Source organism: Trichechus manatus, unplaced genomic scaffold, assembly GCF_000243295.1.
Source record: "Trichechus manatus latirostris isolate Lorelei unplaced genomic scaffold, TriManLat1.0 scaffold00092, whole genome shotgun sequence".
NCBI classification, from domain to species: domain Eukaryota; kingdom Metazoa; phylum Chordata; class Mammalia; order Sirenia; family Trichechidae; genus Trichechus; species Trichechus manatus.
In genome coordinates this window covers 7,384,169-7,396,086 of record NW_004444028.1, presented here as the reverse complement: position 1 = coordinate 7,396,086, position 11,918 = coordinate 7,384,169, and the positions used below count along the sequence as shown (strand labels likewise).

Genomic DNA, 11,918 nt, shown 5'->3' with positions numbered 1-11,918 from the left:
GTCCCTGGGAATGATGTGATACTTGTCCCTGGTCCCTGGGAATGATGTGATACTTGACCCTGGTCCCTGGAAATGATGTGGCTTGTCTCTGAGCTCTGTTTATCTTCAGTCTCATACCCTCAGTGAGTTACCTCTGCCCTAACCCATTAGAACCAAGATCAGGGTGTCATCTTAGACGGAGGCAGAGACAGCAGCTCAGGTGATGTGGTGATGCGGGTGCAGCTGACAAAGTCCCTTGGCCTAATTGTTTTATAAAGCTACGTATAATTATGGAGCCCTAGTGGCACAAGTGGTTGAGTGCTCAGCTGCTAACCAAAAGGTCAGCAGTTCAAATCCACCAGCCACTCCTTGGAAACCCTATGGGGCAGTTCTACTCTGTCCTATAGGGTCGCTATGAGTCAGAAACAACTCAACGGCCCTGGGTTTTAAACATAATTATCATCAGACTGAAGCAAACAGAATCAAATGGAAAGAATAAAAGTTATTTTAAAATAAAACTTAATTCTGAGCATTCTCTACCTCGTCTTCCATAACACTCCCCACTTTTCAGTGTTCTTTCACACCCACCCCACAGTACTGACCAAACAAGGTCCCACTTCTCTCTGAACCTAGACACTGCTTCCCTAGAGACCCGTGCTGGCAAGTCTGTGCCCTCTGGACTCAGAAAGCCCAGGGTGCAAATCACAGCCTGTCACTTATTCTCTGTGTGCCTTACTTCTCCCACCTGTAAAATGGGTGAAGTGATCACCTCTGCCCGTTCTGCTAAGGATTAGAGGCAACATATACGAAGTGCTGAGTATTGTTAGCTGCCCTCGAGTCGGCCCCCGACTCCTGCCGACCCTGGGTGTTACTGAGTAGAACTGCTCCATAGGGTTTTCTTGGCTGTAATCTTTATGGAAGCAGATCGCCAGGCCTTTCTTCGGAGGCATCTCTGGGTGGGTTAGGACCACTAACCTTTAGGTTAGCAGCCGATCGCGAATTGCTTGTGCCACCCGGGCTCCAACTAGGCCTCTGCAAATTGTCATCGTTGTTCCTGGAGTCGAGAACCACGCTAGGCTCCAGGGACCAAGCTCCCCGGCGTCATCTCACTAAGGAGTCAGTGCCCCGTCTCACTGCCTCTCGGGAAGCTTCCACAGCTGTGTGTCTTGTCCCAGGTACAGGCCGGGAGCCTGCCCGGGCAGGTTTCTGGGGGACTCGCAGCTTTCACGGGCTCCAGAGGAGAGCTCTGAGCTGTTTGTTCACACACCTGGAAGAGGTTAGCAGCTTCCAGGACCCGCTGGACGTTCTGCTTGGTGATCAGCGCCTTGCTGGTGTACGTGTAATCCAGGAGGGTGTGCATGATCTCAGCATCCACGCCTTTGATGACGATCCTCTTCTCCCGCTTTTCCTTTAAATCATTGCAGAACATGGCCCTGGAAGAGAGATGTGCCGGTGTGAGTCCTGCCAGGACCCTTGGTCATCCAGGCCTAAAGAGGCCCCCTGCAGCCTGCCTGCCCCTCCCCGGAACAGCGAGGACCCCAAGGCCAGGACCCGGGTCTGTGCTGTTTGTTTTTGCAGCACCCAACACACGTCGGACATTCAATCAGCGCTCCGCCACACCCAGCTGTGGTCGCCAAGGCCACCCACACGTCTGAAGGGCTGCTCAGAGCCTTCCTGGTACACCTGGTGGGCTCTATCCCAGATACCAGTTGCTGTGGAGTGAATTCCGACTCATGGCAGGCCCACATGTGTCAGAATAGAACAATGCTCTATAGGGTTTTCAATGACTGATTTTTGGGGAAGTAGATCACTAGGACTTTCTTCTGAGGCACCTCTGGGTGGGCTCAAAAGGCCAACCTTTCGGTGAGCAGCTAAATGTTAACCCTTTGCACCCCCCGGGGACTCCTGGTGAGGTCCAGAGCTACCGCACTGGCTGAAGACTGCTGTTCAACGTGCTGGGGATTCTTCTGTGAGTGCTGTAGGACTCCTAAATCTCGTTTGTCCTTTTTTTCTCAATTGCCAGCACCCAAACAGGGTCTATGACTAAGTTCTCTGTCCTCACTCCGGCAGTCTCTGGCTGGAGCCTGGCCTCACATCCTGGCCTGGCCGGCTGGGGCCCAGATATCACCACCCGTGGCTCCTGCTGCTGCCCTTCTTCCCAGACACTGGACTCTTGTCCCTGAGTTCCCAGTTGCAGTTGGGAACTTTGAATCCGACATCCTGTGGATCCCCACGTCCCAGGACAAACTCCCCAAGGCCATTCCTCTGTGTTGCCTCTGGCCTAGGCCTCTCCTGCTCCCTCCCCAGGACTGCGCTTTTAGATGGTTAGCCTCTAACTTGGACGCAGGGAAGTAATATGGAGAAGACTTCCGTGTTAGTCTCCACCTATCCCCACCCCGGAGCCCTGGGGGCACAGTGGTTAAGAGCTCACTTGCTAACCAAAGGGCCGTTCTACTCTGTCCTATAGGGTCACTAGGAGTCAGAATCGGCTCAACAGCAGTGGAGTTTTTTGTTTTGTTTTGTTTTATCCTCATCCCTGGTGGTTCACACTCTAGCAGGGGGAGATGCACAAATAACAGTCTACAAGGGCCACAAGGGTCCAGGAATGGCTGCTCATGGAGAAGGAAAATTTTGACAAGCGATGACTGTGGACAGGGCTTCTGGGTAATGAATACAGAGCGGAGGTGTGGCTGTGTGAGAGTGTGGGGCAGGGGAGGGCAGTGCAGCGGGAGCCTGGGGGGAAGTTGGTGGGGAAAGATAACCTGAGTCCTGACTGTGGAAGGCACTGGAGACAGGCTAGGGAGTTAGGTCTTTCTTCAGTGGGCAATGGGGAGCCATTGAAGGTTTATGAGCAAAGGCAGGACTCAAAGGGAACATTCTTAACAAGCACGTTCTCTCTTTCATTTGCTGGTGGTGGGTGCCATTGGAGTCAAGCATTAAAGTAACTACACTTAAAAGAGCTGCGAGTAACACCGCCAGAGCCTTTCCCCAGAAATGCACTCATGGAGGCAGTATCCACCCTACTAGGGAATGTCTCCAACCAGTGGTCATCGGAGGTTCTGAGCTGCAGAAATGTGAACAGGTGCCTTAGAGAGCCATTCTCCCGAGAGCAGCCTGGAAGTCCCCAGGCTGGATCCCTGATGACAGAATGTTCTTGCCAGCACCGGGACTCTGTATCAGCACAGAAGGGGTTACGTCCCTAAGTCCTGCTCCTCCCCCGCCTCCACCCCCTGTTTACATCTGTAAATTACTCATCAGCTTCTCTCCTCCACTTCCCAGTATGCAAAACAAAGATCACTACTGCCGAGTCCCAGGGCCAAGCCATCAAAAAGTCCAAAGAAACACTGAACGCATCATTAGGCCAGTTAACTAGGTTGTCCCGTGAAACCACAACCCTAACCCTCCAAACCAAGGCCCCAAATCCCATCAGGTGTTCGGCTCTACATACACAGTCTCCACAGCTACATTTTGTTGTTGTTGTTGTAGTAAATCTATCACACAACTTTTGCCAGCTCAACTTCTTACAGGTGTACAACTTATTGACAACAATTACAGTAATCAGCTGTGCAACTCTACCCTTCATCAAGGCAATTTTTCCATCGCCATTAACCCCCCTTTCCTTCTCCTTCCCGCCCCTGGTAATGACTGATAAACTTTGGTCTCTATACATTTGCCTTTTGTTGTTTTTTTACATGAGTGAGATCATACAATATGTGTCCTTTCGTGACCGCCTTATTTCACTCGGCATAATGGCACAGTGGTTAAGCATTTGGCTGCTCACCAAAAGGTCAGCAGTTCACGTGCACCAGCCATTCCTTGGAAATCCTATGGGGCAGTTCTACTGTGTCCTACAGGGTCACTATGAGTCAGAATTGACTTAATGGCAATGGGTTTGGTATTTTTGTTGTGGTCATTAGTGTCTTCAAGATCCGTCCATATTGCAGCATGTATCAAGACTTCGTTTCTTCTGCTGGCTAAGTAGTATTCCATTATATGTATGTACCACACTTTGTTTATCCATTCATCTGTTGATAGGTATTTGGGTTGCTTCAACCTTTAGCTATCGTGAATAGTGCTGCAGTGAACATTGGTGTGCAAGTCTCTGTTTGAGTCTCTGCTCTCAAGTCTTTTGGGTATATACCTGATAATGTGTTTAGTGCTTCTGTTCTACCTCCTAGTTCCTTGCGTAGAGCCTGGGGTCTTAAAAGCTTGCAACCCAGGGCACAACAATTTCCTTCACCTGAGGAAGAAGAAGAGTCAGGAATAGGAGGAGAGTATGGAATGTGTGGTTAATTGTCTCCATGAACAACTGCCTCCTTTGCCATGAGACTAGAAGAACTAGATGGTGCCCAGCTACCACTACTGAGCATTTTGATCAGAATGCTCTATAGAAGAATCCTGATCCAAAGGGGGAAAACGCAGAACATAAATTCAAATTCTCATGGAATTCAGACTTTCTGGGGCCATGGAGGCTGGATGAACCCCTGAAACTATTGCCCTGAGATAATCTTTAAGCCTTAAACCAGAAATATCCCCTGAAGTCTTCTTAACACCGAACAATAGTTTAGCTTAATTAGTAAAAAATTTCTGCCTTGAGCATTATGCTCTTTTAAGAACTATCTATATGGGATCAAAGTGACAACAGAAACTGAAAAGTTAGAAAGGAATCTTAGGGAGCAGTGAGTTTATGTTACTGGGGGAGGAACAAGTCAGAAAAGGAGGGTGAGAATGGTTGCATAACTCCAAGAACGTAATCAATGTCACTGAATTATACACGTAGAAATGATTGAATTGGTGCATGTTTTGCTGTGTATATTCTCAACAACAACAAAATAAAATTTAAGAAAAAAAACAATTAATTAGCTGACTTTTTGAACTTTTTAGACAGTGAAATCTTTCCCCTCTCTTCTCTCTAGTTGCCTCTCTGTCCTTGTCATTTTAATGAATGATAATCCTCCCACCTTTCTCTTCTTCCCCCTCAGCTCACCTTTTTCTCCTCACAAAAATACGACAACACGAGAGAAAGAGCCAACGTGAATCCCAGGGCCTGTAAAATTAATAAAATGCCAGCCCGGAACCAGAGGAGCAGTGATGTCAATGGGCGGGTGACTGATTTACAAGTCACATTCTTCAGCCATAAATCACTTGGCCAGCAGCACAGAGCTGTCTGCACTGTCACGTGCCTTTAAAAGTGCTATCGTATAGGACTTGCCTTGTAGTCTCCTGATTTCACAAAGAATCCTGCCATCTCGGCAGCCATACACTTTCTTCTCAGACCAGCTTGTCCTCCTGGGAGGGGTTGGACAAGCTCGCGCTCTGAACCATCCTTTGTCTGAATCTCAAGAGCAGGGCTGCCCAATAGAAATGCGATGCAAGCCATCTATGAAATTTTAAATTGCCTAGTAACTACATTTTAAAAAAGTCATAAGAAACAGAAAAATCCATTTTGATAATATATTTTATTTAACCCAATATCATCATCTCAACATGTAATCAATACTAAGTATTATTAGTATTAATTTATATTCTTTTTTTCATACCTTCTTCAAAATCCCACATGTGAATTTGATACCTAGAGCTCATCGCAATTCAGACTAACCATATTGCAAATGCTCAATAGTCACCTGTGGCTAATGGCTACCATATTGGAGAATGCAGCTATCCCAAGCCCTGGTGTTGGAGTCACGAAAATCTGCAATCGTTTTGGGGATAAAATGAAGCACACCTACATGAATGCAATGTACATGAATATATGGAGAATGGGGCATTTAGCTAGAGAACGTGGGCAGTGAACATGGGGTTGAATGAAGCTTCACACAAATGAGACAACATGCTTCTGGAGCCCCATCAACATGAATTTAGAAATGCTACTTCAGCTAAGGAGTGGTGGTAAGGTTAGCGCAAGGTGAATTTTGCTGACTCTGTATAATCTCAAACACTGAGATGAAAACTGGAAAAGTCTAACAGAGAGACTTAATATTAAATGAGGTCCGCATGTGCATGGACATGGATAAAGTGAAGCTAGGAAGAAACCTACCTATTTCTTCTAGACCAAACTCCCAGACCTCCAGGGGCTCTCCCAGGAAGTCTGTGGAAACACTGGGCAGAGTTGGGTCTCCGTGAAAGGTGCCTCACCTGGGCAAGGTGGCCTACCCCTGGGTTTTCACGTTAATATCCATAACCTTTTGCATTTATGTTTATAGCACTTTGTGGGGTACACAGCACTATCTCCCTTGATTATTACACCCATTTTATAGATGCTAGATGCCCTGGCGGCACAGTGGTTAAGAGCTCAGCTGCTCACCAAAACGTTGGCAGTTCGAATCCACCAGCTGCTCCTTGGAAACCCTGGGGAGCAGTTCTGCTCTGTGCTATAGGGTCGCTATGCATTGGAATCCACTTGAGGGCATCGGGTTTGGTTTTTTTTTTTAGATTGAGGTAGAAGTTAAGTGAATTGCCCAAGGCCATACAGGTTGTTAGCAACAGAATGGGGACCAAAACCTAGGGCTTTGGGCTGTTAGTCTAGGACTTGGCCATGCGCCAAAACCAAGGAAATTAGCAGGAGTGTGAGGCCAGCTTCTCGGGGGTTAGCTCAGCGGCTTCACTCAGTATATCCGCCCAGGTTTCGCTCTCCGAGAACACAGCTGCCTTAGTTGTTAACCCTTTATCTCTTAGCATACGCAAGAGATACTGTGCAATAAAAAATACACTCTAGACAGACACCGACCAATTCTCATGAGATTCTTGTAAAACAGAGGCAGCTGCTAGGATCCTCATTTTACAGTAGGAAGAGTCTCACTGCCATTAGCCAATTGCCCAACATTTCAGCAGCGAGTCAGTGTCAGCCTGAAATAGATCTGGGCCAGCCAGCTGCTCTCCTAAATCAACATGAAGACACGCAGGGGCCTGGGCGTCTTCGTCTCCTCGAATGAAGTGGTGCCGCCGCGGCCCGAAGCACTCCCCACCCAGCTTCGTGGGCTCGCTCCATCCTTCCTTCAGGTCTCTGCTCAAACGTCACCTCCTCAGAGGGACCCACCCTAGCATCTTCACCTCCTTCATTTGTCTTCATAGTCCCGTCACAGCCGCAGGTTAGACTACACACCTGTTACCTTGTTTACTACTGTCTACCCACTGGAATTGGAGCTCAGTGAGGGCAGGGGCTGTGCCGCGTTCACCACCACATCGCCAGGGCCTGGAACACTGCCTGCCACCCCGTGGGTACTCAGTAAATATTTGTGGAGAAGATGAATGAATGGATGAATGCTTGTCCTTCCTAGCCCCTTTGTGTTTGCTTCTGGCAGGAATCTGCACCTCCAAGTCATTGGACACCCCCCGGAGGGTAAGGCTGAGGATGAGCCCTGTCCCGCTGTGCCCTTCGCCTCGTAAAATCAAACCAAGTCTGTTGCTGTCCAGTCAATCCTGACTCATGGCGACCCCATGTGTTACAGAGTAGAACTGCTCCATTGGGTTTTCTTGGCTGTGATCCCTACAGAAGCAGATTGCCAGGACTCTTCTTCCGCAGTGCTACTGGGTAGGTTCCAATCACCAACCTTTTTTAGGTTACTAGTCAAGTGCAAACCATTTGCACCACACAGGGACCCTCTCCACCCGTCTAGGAAACTTCTGTCACATCCCGGACGCCAGGGCCTACAACCTGAAGAAACCACACCCTCATGTGAACTTTGGGCTCATGAGATCCAGCTGTTGCTGCAGTCCCTAAACTTCACCAACCCCAGAATTTTTCACCCAGCCCAACTCCCCCATTGCTCACCACCCCCCAAACCTCCACACCTGTCTCTGAACTTACCTCCTCTACCTCTAACCCAATCACTGTCCCATAAGCCAGCACTCACCCCAACCACCCTCATTACTTCATTCCTAGCCCAGCTCCACCCTGCCTGCCCCTACTCTGCTCTCGCTCTGATCCCGTTACCCCTTCCGTTTATACAGGAACTAATTCCTCTGCATCCGTGAGATAGTATGTGTTGAAGTGGCTATAATATTCATTGCAAACTGAGCAAAATTCTACTGAAGAATATAAGTGGTGGGTGTCAAAACGTAAACAATAGATTTCAAAAGCATTTAACTAGCCATCAATGCTGCTCAGTGGGCACTCTCGTTAGAAAACGATTGTTGGATACGAACCCAACAGATTCAATCACAGAGGTTTTCACAGCAAAGAGAGCAGAGTCAGTGCATGCAAGTGTGACCTAGCATGGGATGACACCACTCTGTACCATCCCTGTTGTAATTTCCTCCTATTCACCCTATCGGGGAGGGAGGAATTCCCACTCTAGAGTTATGGGGATGGTCAACCACTCAACAACCATACACATAACCCTAGACAGATGAAATTGACAGGGTTTCTCAGCCCCTGTACTCACAGCCTGGGTTAGGAAGACGCCACACACCTCACAGGGCCACAAGGGGGGTGCACTTGAGAACAGACTGAGCAACTAGGGCCTGTGGGAGGCAGACTTTGTAGTAACAAGAGGGTGAGGTGCCCCCTTGATCCTGTGGCAGGATGTGATTGGCTGTTGGAATAATCCTGCAACTGGCAGGGAAGTGTAACACTCTACTCAGGGATGAGCAAGAACTGTGCCTGGTCCTTTGGTGAGGACAATCGCTTGGCTTCCACCACCCACCCACTGTCATGGAGTCAATTCCGACTCATAGGGACCCTAAGGACAGAGCGGAACTGCCCCAGAGGGTTTCCAAGGCTGTAAATCTTTTTTTTTTTTTTAATTGTATTTCAGGTGAAGGCTTACAGAACAAATAGTTTCTCATGAAACAGTAGTACACATGTTGTTTTATGACATTGGTTAACAACCCCACAACATGTCAACCCTCTAACTTCTCAAGATTTTTTTTTTTTTGGTGAAAATACACGTAGCCAAAGATACACCATTTCAAAAATTTCTACATGCACAGTTCAGTGACATTGACTGTGCTCTTCCAATTGTGCTGTTATTCTCACTTAAGATGAAGGCTTACAGAACAAAATAGTTTCTCATTTAACAGTTACTACAAATGTTGCCCTATGACAATGGTTAACAATCTCACAACACATCAACACTATCTTTACTCAACCTTGGGTTCCCTATCACCAGCTTCCTTGTCCCCTTCTGCCTTCTGGCCCTTGTCACTGGACTACTGTACCTCATTAGTCTCGTTTGGTTTTACGGGGCAAGGCTGTAAATCTTTAAGGAAGCAGGCTGCCACATCTTTCTCCTGCGGGGTGGCTGGTGTGTTCCGACTGCCGGCCTTTCGGTCAGCAAGTGGAGCGCTTAACCACTGCACCAACAGGGCTCCGTTGTTTGTCTAGGGGACCTTATCCACAGGAGCAGACTGGGGGGAGGAACTTGCAGTTAGGCGTTTGAGACCCTCCTTATTTCACCAGATGTCAAGGCAGCACATAATACCAACCAACAAACCAACCCGTTGCCGTCAAGTCGATTTTGACTCATAGCAACCCTATAGGACAGAGCAGAACTGCCCCATAAAGTTTCCACGGAGCGCCTGGTGGATTCGAACTGCCAACCTTTTGGTCAGCAGCTGTAGCTCTTAACCATTACTCCATAATACTGAGCCTTAATTTTACGCCTTATATTACAGTCTCCAGCACCTCTTATCTGAAGTCACTAGAGTCTTCCACCTGCCTTTTCCTGAGCCAATCCTAGCCGAGGAAGCACAAAAACATTCAGCTAAGCCTGTTTCTGACTGTTATGGATTGAATCATGTCCCCCTAAAACATGTATCAACTCGGCTAGGCCGTGATTCCCAGTACTGTGTGATTGTCCACCGTTTTGTCATCCGATGTGATTTGTCTATGTGTTGTAAATCCTACCTCTATGATGTTAATGAGGCAGGGTTAGAGGTAGTTATGTTAATGAGGCAAGACTCAATCTACAAGATTAGATTGTGTCTTAAGTCACTCTCTTTTGAGATATAAAAGAGAAAAGCAAGCAGAGAGACAGGGGGACCTCATGCCACCAAGAAAGAAGAGCCAGAAGAACAGCACATCCTTTGCACCTGGGCTCCCTGGGCTGAGAACTCCTAGACCAGGGGAAAATTGATGACAAAGACCTTCCCCCAGAGCCAACAGAGACAGAAAGTCTTCCCCTGGGGCTGATGCCCTGAATTCAGACTTCTAGCCTCCTAGACTGAGAGAGAATAAAATTCTCTTTGTTGAAGCCATCCACGTGTGGTATTTCTGTTACAGCAGCACTAGATGACCAACACAGCACAAGAAGAAGTCCAGTCACAGCCAATTTCAGAACTTTTTCTGGAATTATTAGGAAAAAACAACTCTCTTCCCACCGGGATGCTGAATGGTGGAAATAAAAGTTTGGGGCGGCTGGCGACCTCCTTGCTCTATGTGTGAAGACCTTCCCCGAGAAAAAATAAAACAAAACACAGAGAAAGTAGAGTCGAGAGAAGAGAGACACAGAGAGAAACTGAGTCCTGATGGTATTATTTGAGCACAAGGATCCAGCTACGCCTGAAACCAATATCTCTGGATTTTTTAACTACATCAGCAAATAAATGATTATTATTATTATTATTATGTTTGAAACAGTTTGAGCTGAGTATCTGTCACTTGTAATGCAGAGTCCTGGCTGACAGAGTAAAACAGGAGGAACCCTGAATAGCAGATGAGCCCAAATGTCAAAGAAGATGCATTAAAAGAAGCACCCAGAAAAAAAAGAAAGAAAATTTAAAGTACTCTCAGCCTTGGCATAGAAGGCCCTTCACAATCTGGTTTGCGCACCCCTTCTCCATCCCATGAGGCAGTTACACCCCCACCAAACAACTAGCAGATTCCAGCATGTGCCTTTGTTCATGTCAGTACTGCCTCCCTCACGCCCTCAGTGGGCTTCTCTATATACATTCTACTGGGTTTGTTTTTAACGCGTCTTCTCCTCTACCAGATTTGTAAGGATCTGAAGAAGAGGGGTTGGATTTTATTTTTATCTCAATTCCTATTTACTGGCTCACAGTAGGCGCTTAATATTTGTTGGATAGACTGGGTGGAAGGAAGGATGAATGGATGGACAGAAGGAAGGAAGGAAAGAAGGGAGGAAGGAAGGGAAGTAGGGAAGAATGGGAGGAGGGAAGGAGAGGAGGAGGGGCTGCGGGAGGTAGGGAGGGAGGGGAAGAGGGAGGGAGGGAAAGAGTGCGGGAGGGAAAGAGAGAGGGAGGGAAGGAGGGAGGGGGAAAGAGGGAGGGAGGGAAAGAGGGAGGGAGGGAAAGAGGGAGGGAGGGAGGGAAAGAGGGAGGGAGGGAAAGAGGGAGGGAGGGAGGGAAACCACACATGCAGTGCAGCCCTCTACTTCAAGTAGGCCAAGTGGACTTGCCCATTCTACTCCATACACCCAAACTCCCATCTCTAACTGCCATGAGAATAAATAACAAGTATCAGTGAGCTCCAAGACACTCAGTCAGTATCTGGAGACCTGTGCTATCTAGCAATTCTCTGAACTGGAACTCCAGCCCACTGATGTTTATTCTAAGCCCTCCTAGCTGAGATTTTACATTACAGAACATAGTGTTTGTTCTTTGTCTTGATTTGCTTTTGGTTTTGCACCTTCTTGTCTGAGATGAGACCTGGCTTCCCTTAACACAAGGCAACTTCCCTTACAATCCTCTCAATAAAGTCTGCTCTGATTCTCACTTCCCCACTGGGCCGGGAGGAGGGTCAGCATTTGTGCTTTCTGTCCATTCCCATACCCTGGCCAGGCTGTCAACCCAGAGGCTCCGTATCACCCTCTTTTTCCAAACATTTTCCATCTCGACCCCCAGGGCCCCATCCTGGTTTCCTTATGACTGCCACATCATTATCCAGAAGTGAAGGGTCAGCGTCTTCTTAGAGACTTTTTTTTAGAACAATGGAATTAAACACTGCCCGGTCCTGAGCCATCCCCATGATCGGCTGTGGA

At 47.8% G+C, this 11,918-nt stretch overlaps 1 protein-coding gene across 2 annotated transcripts in view; it reads right to left on the bottom strand.

Annotated features, from left to right (window-relative positions):
• The window catches only part of KLHL6 (kelch like family member 6), a 67,138-nt gene that overhangs the window by 38,896 nt on the left and 16,324 nt on the right, over positions 1-11,918 (bottom strand). For both annotated transcript variants that reach the window (XM_004382298.2, XM_023736814.1), the window contains exon 2: positions 1,247-1,412. In XM_004382298.2, the coding sequence (XP_004382355.1) occupies positions 1,247-1,412 (166 nt within the window). The remainder of the gene's footprint in view (positions 1-1,246; positions 1,413-11,918) is intronic.